At 39.2% G+C, this 26,118-nt stretch overlaps 1 protein-coding gene across 2 annotated transcripts in view; it reads right to left on the reverse strand.

Moving 5' to 3' along the window:
- Positions 1 to 25,698, reverse strand: part of PPP1R42 (protein phosphatase 1 regulatory subunit 42) — a 50,983-nt gene extending 25,285 nt beyond the window's left edge. Inside the window, exons 1-5 of one of the 2 annotated variants that reach the window (XM_043976095.1) lie at positions 25,342 to 25,479; positions 23,062 to 23,283; positions 20,324 to 20,490; positions 15,852 to 15,990; positions 6,822 to 6,938 (exon numbers count right to left, since the gene is read on the reverse strand). In XM_043976095.1, coding sequence (XP_043832030.1) covers positions 6,822 to 6,938; positions 15,852 to 15,990; positions 20,324 to 20,490; positions 23,062 to 23,190 — 552 coding nt within the window. In that variant the 5' untranslated portion in view covers positions 23,191 to 23,283; positions 25,342 to 25,479. Of the gene's footprint in view, positions 1 to 6,821; positions 6,939 to 15,851; positions 15,991 to 20,323; positions 20,491 to 23,061; positions 23,284 to 25,341 lie in introns of both variants that reach the window. The other variant, XM_043976094.1, reaches the window with a different exon arrangement.
- Between the last annotated feature and the right edge of the window lie 420 nt (positions 25,699 to 26,118).

Raw genomic sequence — 26,118 nt, forward strand, 5'->3', positions numbered from 1 at the left:
CAGAGAGATTCAGGGACTAGCCCACAGTGGCACAGCACTGCCGAGGCTCAAACCCAGTTTTTCTAAGTTCAGGTTCATTCTACATAATGGCTTACTATCTTGCATTAACTCTTATTTCTGTCCCCTAATTCAAGTTCATTCCTTGGCCTTCAAGGTCTGATCACTTTTTATCAATTCTAACTCACCCTCTTTTCAGTCTTATTCTTTGTGCTAACCAAGACTGCCATCCATGTGTTATCTTCCAATTTTGCTTCCCCCCTTCCCTTGCCCTCTTCATGTTGAAGTCTTTTTTTTTTTTTTTTTTGCAAGGAGACTGTTTTAGTGAGGCTCTTCTCTCTACACCCCCTGCCCCAATTCCTTCTGGAAAAATCACTTTATATGAAGTTTCAACGGAAATTCCCTTTCTCACCTAAAAACAGTTATTAAACACAGGTATCAGATATTGGAACTTTGGCTGGATCTATATAATTAAACTATCCTGTTAAGATTTTGATCCTCTGATGAGTGAGATGAGCAGAACCAGAAGAACATTGTACACAGTATCATCAACATTGAGTGTTGATCTACTGTGATGGACTATATTCTTCTCACCAATGCAATGGTACAGAAGAGTTCCAGGGAACTCATGATAGAAGAAGATCTCCAAATACAAGAAGAAAAAAAAAAGAATTGTAGAGTATAGATGCTGAATGAACCATACTATTTCTTTTGTCTTTGGTGCTGTTGTTTTTTTCTATTTTGAGGTTTTTCATCATTGCTCTGATTTTTTTCTCTTATAACATATATATGTATATATGTTATAAGAGAAAAAAAACCTATCTATCTATATATATATATAAAACAACTATATCAGATTACCTGCTGTCTAGGAGAGGGGGGAAGGGGGAAGGAGAGGAGGGAGGGAGAAAAATCTGAAATTGTAAAGCTTGTATAAACAAAAGTTGAGAACTATCTTTACATGTAATGGGAAAAAAATAAAATATTAATTAAAAAAAAAGATTTTGATCCTCTGGAATACTATGATGTCAATAGGATAAAAGAAAAGATGTAACAAGGAAGGAAAAGGTAGAAATCTGACTAATAACAGTTAGTACATTTTACCCTTTCAGGAAAATTTGGCCTGCCTTAGAAAAACCTTTTTAAATCGAGGAGAGTACCAGCCCTATGTATTCGTTTATTCCCTATCTGATTTTACACCTGATTTCACACTTGAATATTTGTCCAGTGGACACATCTGCTTGATTCTGAGTAACAGCTATAAAGACATCGTTACCTCATCTATATTACATATAAATCATGCTACATTATTATCCTTAGACTAGAAACCTTTTTGGTCCAACGACAAGAAGAACATGTCATACTTTTGGACAACACTGAAGACAATATACTTATGGCCAAAATTTAGCTAATAATAGCAAATTAAAATATATACAGACAACCTGTGATTCCTGAAGCAAGCTTTCAGATTTTTGCTAACTTTTACTCATTTGATAAATGGCCCTGAACATATTCCCTCCAGTGTATATTTATCTAAGACTAGACTAAGCCCGGACTGAAATATGATTATGCTTTGGATATCCTCTAGTAGTTCACTGCCTTTCTGTCTTCAATAAAATGTTTTCACTTTCTAGCCTTCCAATAAGCTATACTAAAGGGACTAGACACTTTTCTAGGCAGTCGGTTTGATAAATGATCATGTCATGCTATCACTTAGAAGTCTGCCGCAAAGTACTGAAGAGCACATTATATTTCCCATGCAGGAGTGAGTGCCTTGGTGCCTCTGTAGACATCTGCAGCAAGGGCAATCGAATTCTGCACCATTAAGGATGGCCCTTTATAACCTGCATTTGACCAGTTTGTTCTCATCTTTATTGGAAACGTCTAGCTCCACTGCCCTAACTGTATCAACACACAGCAATTTGTCACCACTGTGACTGCCTGTCATAATCTTCCTGAGAAAATCTATAATTTCCCCCTTGTTCCTGACTAAATTGTGAAGAGTATAAATTTATCTTTTGGACAATATTCTTGCCATAATCAATAATGAGCAAAGGCCAAATAAATCGAGACCTTGGAAAACATGACAGGCTTAGAGCAGTCTATTCATTTGTGTCCTATAAATCAAATATTTAGTTTGGTGGACAAGCATGCTAATTTTTTTTTATTTCTACCATTTATTCTGAAGACATGTTACACAATAATATAATGACTTTAAAGCCAATAAAACAAATTCAATAAAACAACTAAAGTCTTATTGTGGAATAAACTTGTAACTTATTTAAATTATATTGAGTTACCAAACTTTGTGGGCATAAAATATTAACACACATTTTTTCTATCCTATGATTTTTTGTAAGTTTTTACTAAGACTGTTTGGATCCATTTGATTAAAGTAATTAGGCAAATATAATTCTGGCACTAATGTAGTTTTTTTTTTTTGCCTAAGTTACACTGATCAAATTACCTGGAAAATGTCCAAATTCTCATTTTTTGTTATATATATGAAAACATTGGTTTTATGCACAAATAAAAGTTTAGTAAAATTAAACATAGGAACCAAAGTTAATTTTACTTCAACTAAAATAGCATATTGCCACTATCCTTCACCATTATACCTGGTAGATCACTGAACTTTTTTGTTTTCCTTTGTCAAAATGAAGTGCTCACCAAACTAGGAAATTCCTAAGGTCTCTTCCAGCTCTAAGATCCCATGTTCTGGGTCATACTGGAGGCAATATTTCCAAGGACAACTAATTGTTAAAAGCAAAACCATTGCTTTTTCCACTCCTCATTATTATTTCTAAAAGGGTAGTTAAGTTAGAAGGGGACATAACCGGGTATGAGCCATTAATAAAGGTTTTTCTAGTAAGGCATAACAACTATACTGTTTTCAAATCAGTGTTTTGGGTGGCAGAACTAATTCTTAAAAAGATGAGTTCAGATTCTGCCTCATGTACTTAATGGCTACATAACCCTGAGCAAGTCACTGACCTCTTGTTGCCTCAGTTTCCCTATCTGTAAAATGGAGGTAATAATATCATCTACCTCTCAAAGTTGTTGTGACAATAAAATGACAGAATATGTGCAAAGTGTATTGAAAATGTTAAAGTCTTATATCTTAGCTATTACCATTGCTATTTATTTCCATATTTAGACAGATTCCTCTCTATAATGACACTGCAGACTCTGTGAATGAAAATATTTAGTTTGATTTTCAGTGGCCTATTTACATGACTTTGCATGGACAGGTTTCCAGGATTATTGGTCTTATTACCTGCTGGATCATTGTTATCATTGAATTAGAATCTTATATAGTTTAACAGGACTCATTATGCCAAAGTCATGCAGATATAAGTGCATTTATTGATTACTTTCCACACAGATCCATTTACCACCATGTAGATAAGACCTGAATACATTAGTGACTATAAATGGAAGACCAACTGTATTACATTTTGGGAGAACCCAGACCTGTAATTTAACTGATACAGGGTGGGTACTAAATCTCACTGAAAAGGCTCCCTTTACCAAGGTGGATCAGAACCTTTTCTGAAATATATAATTGTGAAGAGTTGCCTGCAGGGCACCGAGTAGGTGACACTCTCAAGGTTCACACAACAGCGAGGATGTGTCAGAGTCTAAACCCGAATCCAGGTCTTCCAGACTTGGAGAGCCCTGTATCCAGTACATCACACTCTTCTCCTTCCAACCCCTGGACTCAATTTACTCCTTATATATATTTCTTTCCTTTTGCCCCTGTAGTGTGGTCCAGCTAGAAAACAAAAAACAAAAACCGCAATAGTTTCCCTTGTGTTATTTCCAACTTTCATATAAATTACAACCTTTGTAGGTAGTTGGCTCTACCATAACACAGAATTTCTGAACTGAAAATCCTCCAACTTTTGGAATATAAGATGTTCCTTCCCAGGTTTCTGTTTTAAATGACTCAATTTTCCCACAAAAGCTTTGCCCATGATGGTTAGGTTCCCAGGCCAACCTCCATCCATAAAGACAACTGAGTGCATGATGGATATGAAAGAAGCAGCGTCTGGTGACACGCAATCAAGGTGGCCTCAGAGCCAGGACAAGCCATCTGACACATCAAGGCTGGGTGACTATAGCACAGCCACAACCTTTCAGTTCTCTTGGCTACTCTCTTGAGATGATAAGTCCCAGAGAAGGTGTCAACTGGTCAGGCAGTAGGAGTTTCTTCCTTTGGAAATTCCCTATACCAGAGAAATCACAGAGCTTGTCCCTCTCCTATGAACATGAAGAATGAGAAAAGATTTAAGCACAGATTTGCAAAGGCCCATCTTCAGGCATGCAGGTATTGCCCAAGGAGGTTAAAATGTTGGGAGGTTTGGCTTCCAGAGAGACACCCAAACCCATCTCCAATCTACCCTGGTTTGCTGCTTTTCAGCAGACAACTTTAGTTTTCAGCCTCTAACTCCTCTGGTTTGCTTTTCTCCAAACCTTAAGTCGGTGACTAAGGTTGAGAGACCCTGTGCTGCTACACATGTAAGGGGAGACAAGGCGCAGCTAGGTGGTGCAGTGGGTAGAGCACTGGAGTCAGGAGGACTCCTGCGTCCTCAGGAGTCAGGTCCTCCTGAACCTGAGTTAAAATCCAGCCTCAGACACTTAACACTTACTAGCTGTGTAATCCTGGGCAAGTCACTTATCCCCAATTACCTCACCAAAATAAAAGAGGAGACATCTGCAGCCACAGCCTCCATGGGGACAGAGCCTCCCTTTGCTTAACTAACTACTTTGCTATTGCTCATAGCCTGAGCATGGGTCTGTTGTCTTAGACATTCTGCGTGTCAATAATCCACAACCCTTCTGAACATGCTTCTTTGTTTATAAAATCAGGAGCACATGACATTTTGGAAGTTCCGTAGGAGAGAATCAACTGCTAGCTGCTTGTGTCTACATAAAATTTTAAGATTTATTAATAGCATACATTGATGCAATGCTTTAAGGTTTGCAAGTGCTTACACTTATCTGATCCTTACAATATGTGAGGCAAGTGTTACGGATGTTCTTATCCCTATTTTGCAGATGAGGAAACTGAGTCTTGGAGTGGTAAAGTGACTCAGCAAGGACAAACACCGGGGAGGTTCAGAGCTAGGACTGGAGCTTGAGTCTCTTTAATTCAAGTGTAGGGCTCTTTCTCTATCATTCCCTGAGATGATGTGTTCAAAAGCTCTGTGTAGCCTATAAAGTGTATGTAAAATGTACTCATAGAAGGTACATAATGGGCACAGAATGGGACTCATTTCTGAGAGACTGCCTAGGAAGCAAGTAGGGGGACGCTAGGTAAAATACTCATTTTTTATCACCTCCCCAACAAAAATATGCCTATTGAGAAAATAATTCTATAGCAATATTAACCAGGCAATTGATACTGACTATATCATCTTTACATCAATTAGAATTACTTTTTAAAAAAATACAACAGGGGCAGCTAGGTGGCGCAGTGGATAGAGCACCGGCCCTGGAGTCAGGAGTACCTGAGTTCAAATCCGACCTCAGACACTCAACACTTACCAGCTGTGTGACCCTGGGCAAGTCACTTAACACCAATTGCCTCACTAAAATTAAAAAAAAAAATACAACAGATCTGGAAGAAAAAAAAATAAAAACTATCCCATAAAAGCTTGACTGAGGCAGTTAAATACCATGAATAATTCCTAAAACTCTTTTTATTTTTGGCTATAGGGTTCAGTCAAAGTTTCCAAACAGCTCCTGTTACAATTGCTACCAAATATATATATATATTTTTTTGGTGAGGCAATTGGGGTTAAGTGACTTGCCCAGGGTCACACAGCTAGTAAGTATCAAGTGTATGAGGCCAGATTTGAACTCAGATATTCCTGAATCCAGGGCTGGTACTCTATCCACTGCGCCATCTAGCTGCCCCCAATTGCTACCAAATATTACAGCCTGCCAACATGATAATAACAAAGGATGAAAACAATTACTTTTTTCTTTAAAAAAGGATTCTAGCTGGGGGCAGCTAGGTGGTGCAGTGGATAAAGCATCAGCCCTGGATTCAGGAGTACCTGAGTTCAAATCTGGCCTCAGACACTTGACACTTACTAGCTGTATGACCCTGGGCAAGTCACTTAACCCTCATTGCCCAGCAAAAAAAAAAAAAAAGAGGATTCTAGCTCTTTGGCTGCGAGGGATTGGCATGGTGGCAGTTGACTTCAGAAATGGGAGCTTAGGAAGTTTAGGATCGCCAGGTTATAGGAAATCTGTTCTCAATATTTCTCTTTCTTTTACTATCTTTCAATAAACCCTTAAAAAAACCTTAAAAAAAAAGGATTCTAGGGGGAAGAGATTTGGAGAGATATACAAGCAGTTGTGCTAGTAAGGGTTTATAGTATAGTTTGACAGTGAACTGACAGGTTTTTTGGGGTTTATTTTGTGTGTGAGAGGCAACTGGGGTTAAGTGACTTGCCCAGGGTCACACAGCTAGTAAGTGTTAAGTGTCTGAGGTCAGATTTGAACTCAGGTCCTCCTGAATCCAGGGCCGGTGCTCTATTCACTGTGCCCCCTAGATGCCCCTACTGACAGGTTTTTTTGTTTTTTTTTTTTAGTGAGGCAATTGGGGTTAAGTGACTTGCCCAGGGTCACACAGCTAGTAAGTGTTAAGTGTCTGAGGCCGGACTTGAACTCAGGTACTCCTGAATCCAGGGCCGGTGCTTTATCCACTGCGCCACCTAGCCGCCCCTGACAGGTTTTTAATATAGAAAACTTTATGGTCAATTAAAAGTAAAAAAAAACAACAAAATTTCTACCAAAATTTCCCTTAATACCTTCACATGAAGAAGTTGGTTGTCAACTGCTATCAGCTGAGTGAGGTTCTCCAGTGTTTCCAAGTCTTTTATTTCATCAATATTGTTATTGCTGATGTTTAATATAGAGAGGGAATTCTGTAAGAATATTAATTAGGACAAATATATGTTAGGAAAATACCCATTTGAATATCATATATGATCATTTAATGCCTAATCTTCCTTGATCAAAAATTCTAAATCATTCCTAGAATCTCTTTACTTTCTTTATTATTTCAATACTTTAACAATCTGTGATTTTGTTGGTGTTGTCATCATTCCAACAGTTTGCTACCCTCCTATGACTTAGTTAGATTAAAATAAAATTGATAACTGTATTGCCAGATAGATGACTGAATTTGGCAAGGCTACTTCTTGGATAAATAAGGTACAAACTGTCCTTCACCAGGTCTTTCCATACCCTGCTGGGGTGTACGGGGTGTTCAGGAACAGTACCACCTCTGGTGTAGGGGCTCGACGAACCTTTTTCAGGGCTACTTATTCATCTTTAGTGTCCATTTGATTCATCTATGGCTCCAAGAAGCTGTAGCACATACAGCAGCCACTTCCCAGTAACCTGTCTAGGCAGATGGGCTAAATCAGGTTGAGGATAAGTGACAGGCCTCGAACCTGTTAGTAAGTTAAAGGGATGTCTACCTTAAGTATGTGAAGACCTCCCTGGTGGGATGAGAACGATTTGTTCTGACAGAGGCCATGAGGGTGCCTGAAACAGGTACTGTGAAGCCTTTAGAGGTTGATCAGACACCAAAGATCATCCACTGCACCCCAGTTCATCACAAATTGTTTTGACTTTTGTCCTGACACTGGATTTTGATGACTCAGGAAGAGTGAGAGAAGGAGGTTGACTATTTTGTACAATTCTGTCTCTCTTAAATCCAATTTACGGGGCAGCTAGATGGCGCAGTGGTTAAAGCACCAGCCCTGGATTCAGGAGTACCTGAGTTCAAAGCTGGCCTCAGACACTTAACACTTACTAGCTGTGTGACCCTGGGCAAGTCACTTAACCCCCATTGCCCCGCAAAAAAACCAAAACAAAACAAAAAATCCAATTTACAAGCAAGTCAAGACATCAGCCCATGATGTCATTGGTTCTTTTAGAAAATGAAGGACAAACTACAACACTCACCTTGCTGGAAGCCCTTTTGGTTTGGGAGGAACTGCTTCAAGAACCCAGGGTCACCCCTAAGCCACAAGGAGGCATCAAACAAAGACTTTTGTAGTTGCCTTTATATTCATTATGTAAACAAAATGAAATGTTATAGTTTTTGCTATGCATAATCAGAGAATCTTACGGTTGGAAAGGATTTTAGTGATCATCTAGCCCAATTGGTTAATTTAATTTAATTTTTTATTTTTTTCTTCCATATAAATATTTTATTATTTTCCAGTTACATTTAGAGATAGTTTTCAACATTTGTTTTTATAAGATTTCTAATTTCAAATTTTTCTCCCTCCCTTCCTCCTCCCCAAAACAGCAAGTAATCTGATATAGGTTATATATATAAATCACATTAAACATATTTCTGCATTAGTCATGTTTTGAGAGAAGAGCCAGAGCAAAAAGGAAAAACCTCAAAAAAAGAAAAACAACAACAACCAAAACAATAGAAATAGTATGGTTCGATCTGCATCCAGATTCAACAGTTCTTTTTTTTTTCTGGATTTGGGGAGCATTTTCCATCCTGAGTCCTTTGGAACTATCTTGGACCATTGTATTGTTGAGAAGAATCAAGTCTATCACAGTTGATCAATACACAATGTTGTTGATACTGTGCACAATGTTCTCCTGGTTCTGCTAATCTCACTCCAACTGGTTAATTTTAAGGATGAACTGAACACCAAGAGGGGCGGGATGATGTGTTCAAGGTCACACAAGTTTGGTCTCCTGCTTCCCAGGCCAAAGCTCTTTCTATTATACCATTGTTGTATATGAGGAGACTTCAGGAATCAGGACAGTGGACCTTGATATCTTTGACTACAATGTCTCCAGTAAATTCAGATCTCTTCTCTAGTGCTAAGTCTTTCTACTTGGTGATAGAATCTGGGCCACAGTAGGTGGCCAATACATATCCAAAACCCTACAAGGATCAAATCAAACCTGTTGGCCTATCTTTGGTTTTGATGACAGGACAATCTCTTCAAGTTAGGTCTCCCTGATGCCCAACAGAGGTTTCAAAACAGCAGGCATTTGAAATCCTGGCCTAGTCAGATAGATTATTTGTTTCCTACCGAAGTTAAAGGTAATGGGAACATAAGAAAATCAGTTTCTCCAGGTAGGGTCAGACTTCATCTAAGAGGAGGCATGTCAAGGAAGCTGCTGACCCCACACAGAACTGGAGTGCAACAAGGCAAACTATGCCTGCTTTACAAGTTTGCCTGTACGCTGTTCCTGTTTCTAGCATTAATGTGAAATTTGGAAGAGGAAATGCAAACAGTTGAAATGCAAAAAAGGGTAAAAGATATATTCTATTATAGTGAACACATGATAATGGAAAGTAGAGAAAGCATTCACCTTAATTTAAGTAAGTGGAAATTTGAGGACCAAGAATTTGGATTTACATAAGAAGAAATAAAATTTTATAGACAAGAAGCATTGTGAGGAAGTAGAAAAAAAGGATTTTTCTGGCTATTTTGTCATCTCCAATTCTTTGCGTAATACTCTTTCTATCATTCATAAGATATTGGGGTTATTATTCTTGTTTCCTAGGTAGCCACCCTCAAGCCAATTTATATAGGCTTTTGATAATAGCAGTTGAGACATTGATGATGCCATTTGAAAAATTTAGGTTTCTAAACTGTCACACAATTTAAGCAAAGAGCAATAATACTTGAAGAAGGAGGAGAAAAAGGAGGAGGAGGAGGAGGAGGAGAAAGAACTACCAGCAGCTTAAAGGAATTTGCAATTCTCAATAAAAGAGGAAACAAGCTTCCTGAAAAGGGATGTCAGGAGAGAAATTATTTGTGTAGTTATTTAAAGGATTTAGATTAGCAAACTACGGGGAGGAAAGTATCTTCTTTGTGTGATAGCTTGAGTTCCCTAGGCATTTATGTCTCTTTAAAGCATAGGATTGGGGCAGCTAGGTGGCGCAGTGGATAGAGCACCGGCCCTGGAGTCAGGAGTACCTGAGTTCAAATCCGGCCTTAGACACTTAACACTTACTAGCTGTGTGACCCTGGGCAAGTCACTTAACCCCCAATTGCCTCACTAAAAAAAAAAATTAAAAAAAAAAAGCATAGGATCTTAAGAAGCAAAAAAAAAAAAGTTATTCTGTAGGGTAATTCTCTCTGTGAAGAGAAGTGGTAAGTGATACTGATATGATCTAACCATTTCATGTCAAAAAAGCTTACACAAATTCTTAATCCTCCCATGGCAACTATAAGGGTATTATTATTGTTTAAATAATTCATTAAATAAACTTCCAAAGTTGATGGTAGTCGTCAGTAAATGAAGACAGTCAAGTAGGAAAGTGTTATGGGCCTAGTGTACTCCATTTTCTGGGGTAAATCAAAAGAACCTTCTCCTTGAGAAACTAAACCAAAGGACAGACACACCTAACCAGTCTCCCCCACCCCTCAGGGAGATGGGATTGGGTGTGGCTGCTGCCTTTGTGGAGTGAAGAGCAGAGAGATGGCTTGAGACATCTGCAGCCACCCCTCACCCAACTTCCCCCAACCATCACCAGTGGGGGATGGTCCTCCCCCAATAAGGGAACTTTCCACAGTCAGATGATCACCCTCACCCATCCTCTACAAAATTATCTGCCTGTCTCCTGCTGGAGGAGATAGGTATCTCAGAGCCACGCATCTGTGCTGTCCCTTCTCCCCATGAGAAGTCCAAGGATTTCTCTCTTGGTTTCCTTTCCCTAGCACCCCAAATAAATTATTATTTTATTCTAATTGGATTTGTGTGCAAGAGGGTATAATTCTTTAAAGAGGAATTTCTAAGGACCCCTATCCCAAAGCCCTACCTGATACCAACCCCCCACCTATTTCCCTTTAACAGAAAGTGTTTTAGAACTAAGATTCTAGAAATGGTTACTAATATAAAAAATAATTTCAGTTACGTTCTCTTAGCCACACTAGTATAATAGAAATAATGATACGAAGAACAGCTGAAATTTATTTAGCTCTAAGATTTGCAAGAATTTCACATGCATGATCTCATGTGAGAGGAAGGAGTTGAGGGTGACACTGAGGTTGCAAGCCTGGATAACTGTGAGCATGGTGGTATCCTTGATAATATTGGGGAAGTTCACAAGAAGGGGAAGGTTTTTAAGGGAAAAGATAAGGAGTCTGTTTTAGGATGTTGAGTTTGAGGTGAACACAGGATATCTAATTCAAAATGTCCCACAACTCTGAGAGGTAGTGCCATTAATTATTCCCATTTTACAGTTGAGGAAACTGAAGCAAGCAGTTATTAAGTGCCCAGGGTCACACTGCTAGTGAGGGTTTGGGGTCAGATTTCAACCAGGGTCTTCTGACTCCATGCCTAGTACTCTATCTACTGTACCACCTCTTTGCCTCTAATGTTTTGTTGAAGTGAAACTTTTATGAATGTTTTGCAGGGAAATTAGTGACTGGAAACCTCTTGACAGAAACTGGGTCAGCAGTCACAAGGCTGTGTAGAATCATAAAGCATCTAGTCCCTCTCCCCTTTCACTGTAAAGATAAAGGAGGGGCAGCTAGATAGAGTGGCCTGACCAATAACACACAGTGAATATCACAAAGTCAGGTCAGGATTCCCACCATCCTTGATTTAGTGAGGATTTTAAGGCAGTTCTTTTTTTAGACTACATACTGGTTTTCTGGATCTAGTCTTTGAAAAATGTTGAAATTCAAAAAATTGCTAAAAAGTTCTTTTGTGGTTCTCCTATACCAGCGATGTGGAATTCCTGTCTCCTACATAGTGTTATGAGGAAAATGGGGTGGGGGGTTGGGATAGGAGTTTGAGGTCCTTAGGAATTCCTCTTTAAAGAATTACACCCTCTTGCACACAAATCCAATAGAATAAGATAATAGTTTATTTAGGGGCTAGGGAAAGGATACCAAGAGAGAAATCTCTTGGGGAGAAGGGATAGCACAGAGGCGTGGCTCTGAGATACCTATCTCCTCCAGCAGGAGACAGGCAGATACTTTTATAGAGGTCTGATGGTGGTCCAATGAGGTGATTGTCTGTCTGACTGTGGAAAGTTCCCCTGTTGAGGGAGGACCATCCCCCACTGGTAGTGGCTGGGGGAGGTGGGTGGGGGGTGGCTGCGGATCTCTGAAGCCATCTTTCTCCTCCTCCCCTCACAAAGGCAGCAGCCACACCTAATCTTATCTGCCCAAGGGTGGGGGAGACTGGAATGAAGGGTGGTGGTCCTGGAGCTAGCTTTGGTTTAGTTTCTCAAGGAGAAGGCTCTTTAATGTACCCCAGAAAACTTCTGGGGTACTAGGCCCTTAACAATAGTCACTTAGAAAACCACAAATTAACATCATCTCTGTTGTAGTGTTTTCTTTATTTTGTTAAACATTTCCCAATAGCATTTTTTTGTTGTTGTTGAGGCAATTGGGGTTAAGTGACTTGCCCAGGGTCACACAGCTAGTAAGTGTTAAGTGTCTGAGGCCGGATTTGAACTCAGGACCTCCTGAATCCAGGGCCGGTACTCTATCCACTGTGCCACCAAGCTGCCCCCAATAACATTTTAGTCTGATTCAGACTAAACTGAGCTCTTCTGCAGGCAACATTTTCTCTTTTATACTCATCCTCACCCTGAGAAAGCAATAATTTTCACTTAAGGAATCTCATCAGCTCCCAGGGAATCAATTAACATCTCAGTGCAGACAATTCTCAAATCTACTTATTCTGCCTTAACTTCTCTGCTGACCTCCAATCTCACATCTCCAACTGCCTTTCAGACATCTCTAACTGGATTCTCAGTAGACATTTTAAACTCAACAAGTCCAAAACTAACTTACTGTATCTTTCCCCCAAACCTTTCCCTTTTCCCAACTTTCCTACCATGCACTATCCCCAACTCCTCAATCTTTCTCACCCTACCCCATTCAATCAGTTGCCAATTCCTATTGTTTCTAGCTTTGGAATGTGCCTCCCATACGTTCACATTCTCACATTTTCTGTTCCACACCAGCTTGGCTCAGGCCCTCAACTCACAATTGGACTATTGCAATAGCCTGCTAGATGGTCTTCCTGTTTTTTTAAGTCTCTCCTCTCTCCAGGCCAATCTCCACTCAGTTAGCAATGTGATCTTCTTAAAGTACAGGTTTGGGGGACAGTTGGGTGACACAGTGGATAAAGCACCACTCCTGGATTCAGGAGGACCTGAGTACAAATCCAGCCTCAGACCCTTGACACTTACTAGCTGCGTGACCCTGGGCAAGTCACTTAACCTTCATTGCCATCCCCCTCCAAAAAAGGAATAGTGCTTTCCCCTGAGATCTGTCTGTACACTATTGTTTGCAGTCTTGGCATTAGATTTTGATTTCCTTAAGGGCAGGTAACGTTCCCCCCTCCTTTTTATATTCGCAGCATTTGGCATAGTTCCAGGCATATAATAGACACAATAAAATATTGTTGGATTTACTTGATTCTACCCAACCCCTGACCACTTAGCTCTGTTAATATCAATTGGACCTTATTAAAGTTCACTCTCAAAGCTATGGTGCCTTTCGTGTAAATTTTCAGAACCTCAATAGTCTTCTCATAGATTGACATAATTTCAGTTGAAAGGGGCCTCAGAGGCCATCAAGTCTAAATCATGCCTAAAAAAACCAACCCCAACAATATATCCAGCAAGTGGTCATTCAGCTCTTGCTTAAAGATGTCCAACAAGGCAAAACCCGTCATCTTCACAGACACCCCACTTTGGGACAACTCAATGTCAAGCAATGTATCTTTACATCAATTCTAAATTTGTCTGCCTGCAGCTTCAGTCTACAGCTCTTACTTCTGTTCTCTGGGACCAAAACAGAACAAGTCTAAATCCTCTGCTGTAGCAACTCTTCAAATATTGAATACAAATATTGTCCTGGCCAAATATCCCCAGATCTTTTTGATGTAGGAGGCAAAAAGGGGTTCATAGAAAAACCTGAGACCCAAGCTCCTATTCAGATATGAGCTCCAAGAAGGATTCAGACCCCAGTTAATGGATGACTTACAAGTCAGGATGCTAAGTTCTCTTACCCACAGTAATCAGTACCCATAATGGGAACAGAGGGAGCTAGGCCATGAAGACCTTCAATAAAATGACAGGGTATAGAAATTCAGACTAGAAATAAACGATAAATGAAGATGTTTTGAAACCAAGCATGGGAATCAGAAAGAGACATGTGAGGAAAAGGACAAATTTGTCCCCAGATTCACCTTATGACAATAAACCCCCAAAACACACCTCCACTGAAAAAGGTACCCACCTCCGGGGTTGGCTTAGGACCCCAGGAACTCCAAATTAGGATAAGTCCTCCCCTGTACCTCCCAAAGGTAGAGATTATTATAATGAGACTGATAATCAATTTATCCATACTATAAATATAACTATCTTTTCTTTCCCTTTTTGAGAGTTACCTTTCCACTATTCTGGTTCTCTCCCTGTGGTCACCCACAGTATTGCAATAAAACTTGGGAAACTGAGTCACTGAGTCTTGTAATTCTTTTGGGATGACTCACAATCAATTTGACCCTTAAATTCAGCCCACATCACTTTAACTGACCTTCATATGTCTTGGACTCAAGGTCCTTCTCCATTCTGGTTGTCTTCCTCTGGATTCTTCTATGTTATCAATATCTTTCCCAAAATGTGGCGACTATAACTAAAAACAATATCCCAGATGTTCTCTGCCTAGAGTAGAGTAAATAGCCAGGCTCTCATCTTCTTAATCCTGCATCCTATGATTTATGACTTCATGACTTTATACAGTCAACACATTACACTGTTACACACGTTGAGCTGCAGGTCCATTAAAATCCTCAGACTGTTTTGCAGATGAACAGTGGCCTAAGCATGCCTCCCTTGTCTTGTATTTGTGAAATGCATAGCAACTTATTTATCCCTATTAAATTTCGTCTTAACTAACGTCTCCCAAATCCAGTCTCTGTCATCCAATATATTAGCTGTCCCTTTCAACTTTTTGCCAACTGCAGACTTGAAAGGTTCACATTTATAATGTTCCCAAAAGTTCACTAAGCTCACAAAAATCCCTTCTTATCAGTAGCTTTATAGTTTTTGCCTATGAATTTTTTCCTCTGAATATCTTTTAAATAAATAATAGTAATAATGTTAGGCACCAAAGTAATCTTTGCTTAAATTATAAGTTAGCATATATAAAATATTCTTTAAAGGAAATACGTATATGTATATATAGACATAATCTCATTACATATCTGTATGTGTATGTACATACATGCACATTTAAGAGCTGCATCTATGTGTATGTAAACATATAGATATACATGAACATATTCCTTCTCCAACTCATTTTACAGATGAGGAAACTGAAACAAATAGGGGTTAAGTGACTTGCCCAGATTTACACTAGTTTAAGCGTCTCAGGCTGGATTTGAACTCAGCTCCTCCAGACTCCAGGTCTGACACTCTATCCAGTGAGCCACCTAGCTGCTTTTTTTTTAGGTAGTAGGTGGTACTGTGAATATAGTGCTAGAACTGGAGTCAGGAAGATCTGCATTCAAATAGAGTCTCAGATACCAGCTGGGTGACCTTGGGCAAATACTTTAAACTCTGTTTGCCTCAGTTTCCTTGTTTGTAAAATGAAGATAATAACAGCACCTACCTCCCAGGGTTGTTGGGAGGATCAAATGAGATGACATTTGTAAAGTACTTTGCAAACTTTAAAATGCTATATAAATATTAATCCCCTATATATTAATTCCTAGTGTATGCAATGTCTATCATCATTCACTAATCTCCTCGACTAACTTAAAACAGTATGTCAATCACCAAATTGTTTTGTCAGGAAACTAAGAGAGAGCCTTACTGCCAAGGACTGAAGAGTTCTTGGATCAAAAAGCAGCTTTTCGCCAAGGGGAAGCCTTTGACTTTCAATGTGCAGCTCTCTGAGCTCTTCTAGCCCTTCTAAACACTCTACTACAGCAATGTAGTTGCCACCCAGATACCTGCAGAAGAAAAGAACAATGTACATATTGGAAATAAAATTCTATGGAAACTAGAGTTGAAAACGGTCAGTGAAGATTCCAAATAAATTTCCTACAGCATTCATTTGGTCTTCTAGTTCTAATACTCTACCATTCTACAGATATCTTACAGTTAACACTCATTGTCATAGGACTGACAGGGACCTCATGATATCATTTAGTGTTTTCTGCCTCAGGGAAGAACTTTGTCCTTTTAAAATTTTCTTCATTTATCTGGAATAGGGACCTTTAAAAAAAATCATCAGCTCTTTTTGGTAACTTGCCTCCAGGTCCAATAAGTTTTCCAGACTATAAGTGTTTTTTAAAAACCTTAATCCATATGACTCTTGTGGCAATGTTAGTTTCTCTCTTCTTTTTTTTTTTTTTCTTAGTGAGTCAATTAGGGTTAAGTGACTTGCCCAGGGTCACACAGCTAGTAAGTGTTAAGTGTCTGAGGCTGGATTTGAACTCAGGTGCTCCTGACTCCAAGACCAGTGCTCTATCCACTGTGCCATCTAGCTGCCCCTAGTTTCTCTCTTCTAGTTAAGGGTTCAGTGTGGATTAAAAATAGCTAAGTGGGTTTGTGTTTGCCCCTTTTCTATAAATAAGATTAGATTCTGCTTTTATTCATTTAGTACATACCTAACAAGACAGAAATATCTATTCTGGTTGCCTATCATTACTCAGAATAATTCTTCCAGCTCATCTAATTAACAGTCATAGGAATAGCATGGCCTTTTCCAAATTTTTTTGAACCTAGAATTTATATAACTTTCCTATTTTTTCCAAAGGAAAACTCAAGACAAGAATCTTATTACAAGACCTGAACAACTGGACCAAAATATTAGAAGGAAATCTTCAAATTACAGCTACTAAAATTTGGCTGTTGTCTTTTGCTTTTAAGAAATTCAGCAAGTTTAACATTGTGGATAACTCCAGACAGTGCCACAAGTATGTGAACTTCTTCCAGTTCTGCCTTAACTTTAACACTCTCTGACTCGGTGCCTATTAGGAAATGCTAAAATCTAACAGATTGTAGCTGCAAACACCAGCCTTCCTTACCAGTAATCCTATGAGACCTCATCTTAGGTTAGACTTTTTATTTTTTAAATCAAATTCTGTTTCAATTAGCAAAAAAATCACCTTCTCTCCCCCTCAACTTAATTGCCACCTACATCTTTTATCTCCCCCCCCCCACTAGGAATGAAAGAAAAAAAAATCGCAGTTACAAACATGTATAGTTAAGCAAAATAAATGCCCACATTGGTCAGCTAAAGGAAAAAATAACTCATTCTGCATTCTTGAGTGCTTTACCTCTCTATCTGGAATCATGGCTGGTCATTATGTTGATAAGAGTCCCTAATTCTTTAAAGTCGTTTGTCTTTACTATTATGGTCAGATAAATTGTTCTCCTGGTGCTATTGACTTCACTCTGCATCGTTTCATACACTTCATTCTTCTCAGGTTTCTTTGAAACCATCCCCTTCATCATTTCTTACAGTATAATAGTATTCCATATGTGTGTGTACACATCTATGTTTAGCTATTTAATTTATTAGCACCCCTCAGATTCCCCTTCTTTAGCACTTCAAAAAGAGCTATATATTTGTACATCCTTAGTTTTTCTTAGGAATAATCCCTCCACTAATCTGTCCTCCCTGCAATTCTCCTTTCCCAGTTGAGTGAAATATATTTCTCTAATCAAATCCAAGTGTTTGTTGGTGTGTCTCTGTGTATGTGTATTCCTCCCTTCTTTGACCAGTTCAAATGAGGGTGAGGTTCAAGTGTCAACCCTGCCCCACTTTTCATCCTTGTTTGTATAAATGTCTACTAGTTTACCTGGATTCTGTGAGATAAGTTTCTCTAATTTGCCTTTCCCTTCCTCTGTGCCCCCCTCAGTGCCTCCCCTATATTACTCTTCCCTTTTTACTATTTTACTATATTACTATATTACTCTTCCCTTTTTACTGTTTTACTATATTACTCTTTCCGGTGCTTTATCCACTGTGCCAACAAGCTGCCCCCTCTGGTCATTTTTAATTAGGAATGCTTAAGGGGCAGCTAGGTAGTGCAGTGGATAAAGCACTGGCTCTGGATTCAGGAGAACCTAAGTTCAAATCCAGCCTCAGACACTTAACAATTACTAGCTGTGTGACCCTGGGCAAGTTACTTAACCCCAACTGCCTCACCAAAAAAAACAAAAAAGGAATGCTTAAAAGTTCTCTATTTCATTAAAAATCCATTTTCCCCCTGTAGGAATATACTATTTTTCTAGATAAGTTAGTTTTGGCTTGTAAGCCCGTCTCTTTTGAGATAACTAGGTATTTCAGGAGATAAGAGCACTGGGACTAGAGTCAGGAAGACCTGAGTTCAAATATGGCCTCTGATACTAGTAGAGCAAGTGAATTTGTCTGTCTTGGTTTCAACTGTAAAATAGAGATAATAATTGCACCCAACTAGCAGGATTGCTGTGAAGATTAAATGAGATAATAATTGTAAAACACTCAATACAGTGCTGGCACATAGTAGGCATTATAAAAATTTTTATCCCCTTCCCTTTTCCCTTCTGGAACCGTGTATTCTAAGTTCTCAGCTCCTTCATAGTGGTAGTTGCTTAATTATATTTGATTCTATATCATGTGGCTCCTGGGGTACTTGAATTCTTTCTTTTTGGGTGCCTGAATTATTTTTTCTTTCACTTGGAAACTCTTGGTTGTAGGGGTGCTCAAGACACAAACCTAGAAAAAGAGTGTGACTCCAAAACATCTACAAACCAAGCCTCCCCAAAAAGGGTCTGAGGCAGGATTTGAATTCAAGTCTTCTTGATTCTGGGGCTGGTGCTCTATCCACTGAGCTACCTAGCTACCCCATTCTGGCCCCTAATAAGTACTTCATAAAATGATTATTGATTTGGGAGTCATCTAAAACTTTTTGTTTTCCTAGTTTCTCTAGTCAAAGATTACACCACCTAGTGGCCAGCCTACTGGTGAGGAGTCTCTTTGCATATTCTGGTTCTCCAAAAATGGATACAGTGTATTCCTGAGCCATGCTAAAATTTTCCAGAGCTGGTGTTCCAATGGCATGGGCTTCCAGTACCCAGGGTCACCTCTGTGCCACAATGAGGCATCAGAAGAGGATTTGTACATATCTTTGATGTAAAATCATGCTTGTTGAATTTCTCACCATATAAGTAAGTTAGCTCTAAAGCAATGAGGCAGATTCATGAAGGAATTGGGATGGACTTAAAAGGCAGTCATGGACTTGAAAGTTTGAAAGACCAGACAGGGTTCAAGTCCCAGCTCAGCACTCACTAGCTGTGGCCCTCAGCAAATCACATTACCCTTTTGTGCATTAGTTTCTTTGTCTATGTAAAATGGGGATAATAGCACCTGCCTCATAAAGTTGAATGAAATAAAAGAGGTCAAGTGTTTTGAAGACCATAGATGGGTTGTTTGTTTTTGTTTTTGTTTTTGTTTTTGTTTTTGTTTTTGTTTTAGTGGACCTATTATTTCATTAATATAGTGAATTCCTGGGTTGGTCCTCTTCAAGAATTAAAGACAAAGAACAACAATTTCCTGGGTGAAAAAAACAAAACAAAACAAAACTCTATCAGTGCAGGTTTATTACCATCAACTAAGGGAGTTTGGGGTTTTTTTGCCTTTTAGGGGCATCACGAGACAACATCCAGGGGAAGATTTTTTTCCCCCATGGAAATGGAAAGGAATAAAACTTGCACTTTTAGGAAGATGCTTAGAGAACTGAGAGGAGAAGTGAATTGCCTAAGGTCACACAGGTGAGAGGCAAGATTTGAACCTACACTTCCAGGGCTGGCTCCCTCTCCCTTAAACCAAGCCACCTCTAATGTGCAAGCTTTAGAACCCTATAAATGATGTGAGCTACTTGGGAGCCACAAAGGAAAATCACTCTTATTACATGCTATTTGCTTTTGAAATGAAACAACTAGAATCATGGCAATAAACAGTATATATAAAATGAAAATTGTCCCTATATATTTACTTGACTTTCTCAGTTGCAATATTACTCCTTAGAAGTATGTTTAGGTCAGAGGGCAGTTAGGTGATATGGTGGATACAGCATGGGCCCTGGATTCAGGAGGACCTGAGTTCAAATCTGACCTCAAACACTTGACACTTACTAGCTGTGTGATCCTGGGCAAGTTACTTAACCCTTATTGCCCGCCTCCCCCCCACCCAAAGTAGTATGTTTTGGTCTTCAGGATGCTCTATCAACTGTGTCAAGTCAGTATATATGTAAAAATTGAAAATTTTTAGTAATAGAAAAAATCAGCACTTACAATTTCTCAAGTTTTCGCAATGATTTGAGGTTCTCTATACATGATATGCAGTTGTTCTGTAGGTATAGGTGTGTTAGATTTGTTGCAAAACTCAAATGATCAATTTGGCTAATGTTGTTATCATACAAATATAAAACATTGAGATTTCTGCACAGAGAGAGGTCATCCTAAAAGAGAAAAAATATTTTAGATTTTTCCTCAACAACATTAACTGTATTAAAAAGCTCTTTACTTAATTTTGAAAAAGTACTTAATCATTTTTTAAAGATTTAAAGTATTTTAAGGTACTTTTAAAAATAAAGAGTTAGGGGCAGCTAGGTGGCGCAGTGGATAAAGCACCAGCCCTGGATTCAAGAGTACCTGAGTTCAAATCCGGCCTTAGACACTTACTAGCTGTGTGACCCTGGGCAAGTCACTTAACCCCCATTGCCCTGCAAAAATTAAAAAAAAAAAATTAAAAAAAAAAATAAAGAGTTACTAGCTGTGTGACCCTGAGCAAATCACCTAACCCTCATTGCTCCTCACAAAAAAAAAAAAGGCAAAAAAAAAAAAATCGGTGCTCTAAATCAGTGGTGTTCAACTCAAATATAAACAGATCTTAGCCTTAGAAAACCAAAAACTAACATGGTCTATGTTGTATTTTTATTTTGTTAAACATTTCCAAATTACTCAGGAGTTTTGTGGGATTAGGCATTTTCCCAGGCTGCTTGCTCCCCACAAGGCTGACGCCTCTGCCCTAAATCTTAGAATATTAAAGCTTATAGAGGTTTCAGAGAAGGGAACACTGAGGCCCAACCAGGTATTATTTATTTCCAATTTAGTTTGTCAACAAATAGAATACTTTAATGGATATTAGCATGTAGTTTAAAAAAAATGTTTAGGGGCAGCTAGGTGGCACAATGGATAGAGCACTGGCCCAGGAGTCAGGAAGACCTGAGTTCAAATCCGGCTTCAGACACTTAACATTTAAAGGCTGTGAGCCCCTGGGCAAGTCACTTAACCCCAATTGCCTCACCAAAAATAAAACAAAATTAAAAAAAAATTTTTTTTACAAATATGCGTATAAACTTTAATAAACTTTGACACTAGTAGTAAATTGAAAGGATTTTATAATGGGAGACTGTCCTTTCCTTCCCCCTAGCTGTTTGCTGCACTTTACACTTACGGCATATTCTGAGGAAAAAACATGCTTGTTTTGTGTCAGTGACTCAGCAATAACTGTTTTAATGAGACAAGGATGATTCTGAGCAGGTGACAAATGTGACAAAGCTGAGCTCAGAGTAATCTGAAGATATAAAAAAATCAGCTGCTAATTGGAATGATGTTGCTATTTTTTTTTTATTATGATTGGGGAGAAGAGGATAGTCTTTCTTTTCCATTATCTATAAGGAAGTCCAGGTGATCCTAGCATGTCTGCTCCTCACCCATCAGGAATACTCTGTAGGTCTGTACACTTGTAGACTATGTATCTGTAAGCTCAGAATTGGCCACGACTGACAGGAGATATGAGGACAAAGCCAAAAACTCAAAAAAGTGCCTTAGTATCAACCTCAAGTCTCTGCACGACAGTGGGCCTTTTCTAATTTGATCTTTGAAACTTGATATCCCCCAAATCTGATTCCCTTAATTTGATTTATAAGACATTAGAGCTAGAAGGGACCTCAAGAGGCAGTCTAGTCCAATCACTTAATTATAAATATGAGAGATTAAATAACTCGTCCAGGGGGCGGCTAAGTGGCCCAGTGGATAAAGCACCAGTCCTGGATTCAGGAGGACCTGAGTTCAAATCTGGCCTCAGACACTTGACACTTACTAGCTGTGTGACCCTGGGCAAGTCACTTAACCCTCATTGTCTGTCTCCCCGCCCCCCCCCAAAAAAAGACTTGTCCAGGGTCACAAACATAAGAAGTATCAGAGTATGTAATACTTTTAGGGTCCTGGCCTCCAGAAGCAGTGTTCCTTTCTCTACACCAGGCTTTTACTCACATGCTAATAGTGGCTCCAAAAAGAGAGAAGAAGCTTGCTGCACAGTTGGAGGGTGGGTGTGGAAAGGGGGTAGAGCAGGGGATTTATTACCAGTAATGAAGGGAGTTTGCTTTTTTGCCTTTTGGGGGAAATGTGAGACCACATCCAGGGGAAGATTTTTCCCATTAAGATAGAGAGGAATACAAGTCATCATCACTGTCATAACTGTGGAACACAGACAGTGGGTGAGATATCCTAGCTATGGAAAGCTGACAAATGCGAGATAGGATGAAAAATGCATGAGTTAAGTCAGGGCACGACCTTCACTGAGACATGCAACTGACTGAAAATAATGAACATAGTGAAGCAGATGATACTAAAGCCGGCCCTTTACTGAAATCTTTGGCCATTGGTTCCCATACTGTAGTACAGTTTGGCTACAGAGAGTCTGTGTTCAAGCCCTTACTTACTATTCCATTAATAAGCTTAGAGGTGTTTGAGTCCCAAACTACTTTTGTGGGGGGAGAGTAGAGGGACACTATACTATGCTCAGTCAGGAATGCAGATATTATTGTTTCCATTGCTTTAATTAATTTCTGTACCAATTAAATGTTATACCATTTCAAAAAATATAAACAGTGAATTATAAGCTATTTATGAAGATACAGTAACTGAAAAAAAAATGTACCCCAAAACACCACTTCCTAAATGCTACATTAGAAATTACATCAAAAGGAAGAATTTTATTTTATATAAAAAATAAGAGTTCTTACAATTATATCTATGTTTCTATTTGAAAAGTTTAGGTGAGTTATTTTCTTCAAGTACTGGGTAATATTCTCCTCTTTTCGGTTCTTTTGGTTGATACTCTTGGCAACGAGATCCAGTGTGAGTCGAACCATAGTTTCTCAGTAAAGTTTGATTCCAAGGTATAATTAACTTGACATCATATCAAAAAAACAATTGCAATTTTTCTTATGACTGGCTTCCTAAAACTTAAAGAAAAACAATATTACTGTGGTATTTAGATAAAACAATCTTGGGAAAAATAAATGTTTAATTACTCTTTGATATTTCCTTCAACAAAACTTATATGGAAATACACTATTAGGGGAAAAAATAAAAGATATTGCTTTAAAATTTTTGTTTTTCTCCTGTATGCATCATCTAATGTAATAAAGAACATCATTTGTTTTATTCTAGTGTGGTGAACAGGAGTGTTTTTATGTGTGTGTGTGTGTGTGTTTGGGCCAACTCCCTTCTTTCTTTTCCTTTTTTTTGTTTTTTTTTGGCTTGAGAAAAAATCAGGCCCAAAGGAGTTCAATTATTTGGGTAAGTTATTTTTCCACATTTATTTTCCAATAAGAGGTACTAGAATAATCCAACTACTTTTGTATGTTGTTTCACAATTTATAAAACAATTTAACATACATTATCTTATTTGAGTCTCACAATATCCCAGATGACTCAAGTAACACAATTATTAAATGTAAGCCCAGTTTTATGGATCAGTAAACTGAGTATCACAAAAATGACTTGCCAAAGTCACACAACTAATAAAAAACATCCTGGAAAGTGAGTTGGATCTGAAATCAAAAGAACATGAGAGATCAAAATCTAGCTCTCCTACTTATTCCTCATATAACTTTAAGTAAGTTACTTCATCTCTCAAGGCCTCAGTTTTAATAAAGTATAAAATGAGGTGAGTAGATTAGGTGACCTTTATCATCCAACTCTAAATTCTGAGTGTTCTGGCTGAGACCATAAACTAGTGCTTCTAATACTCAATGTAATCATCTTTTCATTAAATGTATTTATTTAACATATACTCTATGTAAGGTGCACATACCAATGACATCATGAATTTTCTGAAGGATGAAAGTGTAGAGTAAGCAGTATGTATTCTTGTATTATATTCACTGTTTCAACTAGGAAATATGCTTACTCTGGAAAACCCAATGATGAAATATGTTTTTAGATACACTATCCATAGGTGTATTAACTAACTGTCGTCAACCACCCAAGAAGAATGTCTGTTTAGGTCATGGCAATCCTGTAAGATCTCCTTAAGCGCTTTATAATATTCTTACTAAAAACTGTAACAAAATATACAGGTTACAGTTGAGTAATGTTCCAGGCCATGCAATTACAGGAGAAACATAAGCAGCTGGATCATTTGTCAGCTGAAATCCTGAAGTTGTAAAGGTCAAGTTATGATCTGGGTCATGATGTATTCTAGAATGAAACTCAAGGTTCAATAAAGTTATAAGGCAGAATTCAGAGTAGAAAATAAACACTTCACATCCATCCCCTGGAAACACATATTTACACACACACACACACACAATCTGCTGTTTACTAAACCTACCTAAATATCATCCACATCATTAGAATATTCAGAATATTAAATTTAATTCCACCGAAGTACAATTAAACACAAATCCTTTCAGATAATGAAATCCCCATTATAGATCTATGAGGATTTTTTAAGTAAAATTTTCTGTTTGAACCTTAATATCCTGCTTGTTAAGCCTTTTGCAAAATACGGAAAATAGTTCTAAGAGGAAGAATTTATTAATGGTTATATGATAAAGTTTCATGTCAACGTGGCACATTCGGAGATTTTCACTATAAGGATTCTGCTAGTGACATATATGTTACTGAGTCCAACTCCTTCACTTTACAGATGAGAAAACAGGCCTGGAGCGGGTGTAAATTACTTGTCCAAAAGCTGGAGAGCTGAGTAGGGGTACGGCCTGCACTTGGAGTCAGGTCTCCTGGCTCTTTCAGGTCACTCCCACCAGTACCTTGGGGTTCGGGGCCCAGGGAGAAGAGGGAGGATCGAGAAGTGGGGCCACCCGGGAATCCCCTCTGAACTCTCCGAGTCTCGCTCGGCAGTGAAGGTGTTGCAGGTGACCCCCTTTCAACGGCACTGCCTCTTCATCCATAGCCCCACGGTCCCCTCCAGGCCCCGGGCCCCTCTCTCACACCCGCCCCCCTCGGCGGCTCCGCCAGTCTCTAAAGATCACATCACATCTTCTCGCGGTCCTCACCGGGAGGCTCCCTCTCTCGGGAGTATTCTCCTCTTCGTCACGTCGAAAGCTTCCTCGAGGTCGCTTCCTCCGTCCTAGACCACGAAGCCACCGAGAGATGCGACGCCCGCTGGATTTGTTTGTTTGTTTATCTTTTCCAGGACAGAGCTCCAAGGCTACGGCCCTCCGTCGCAGGGCGTCCCGGAGAGTTGCCATGGAGACGGGACGCTAACCAGGAGGAGTGGACGCTTAGCGGAGGCGGGGAGAATATCGCGATGCCTAGAGGTTTTGGGGGTTGGGTTTGCGCACCCCGGGGTGCACACCCTGCGGTCTCGTGGGCCGCTCTCGAAGAGGGCTCGGGGAGAGCTCCCGGGGGGAGCAATCAGCTAGCTTTCTGTGCAGGCGTCTCGCTCGCCTCTCGCGGCCGTGAACGCTCGTGATGTAAACATGGGGTTTTCGAAGCTCTTTCCTCGCAACCAACCTCTGAGGTTGGGATGGTGGAAACAACTTTGTACGGACGAGTAAAGTGATGCCTACGGAATTTAAAGGGGCTCTCCCGAGTTCTCATCTGAGCTAATTGGTGTTGGAGTTAGGATCCCAAGGCCAGATCTTCCGAGTCCTTGTTTATGTTGATCAGTTGATTTCCTTAGCAATTCAGAGCTCTTTCCACTACAGAATGGAAAAGGTCGCAGGTAGTATTATTACCAGAAAAGGCAACGTCGGTAATTATGACCCATCTCCATAAAATATTTGTGAAAATAGTTTACACACATAATTAAGATAACAGGCTAGCATTAG

The sequence above is a fragment of the Dromiciops gliroides genome, chromosome 1 (assembly GCF_019393635.1).
Source record: "Dromiciops gliroides isolate mDroGli1 chromosome 1, mDroGli1.pri, whole genome shotgun sequence".
Taxonomy (NCBI): Eukaryota; Metazoa; Chordata; class Mammalia; order Microbiotheria; family Microbiotheriidae; genus Dromiciops; species Dromiciops gliroides.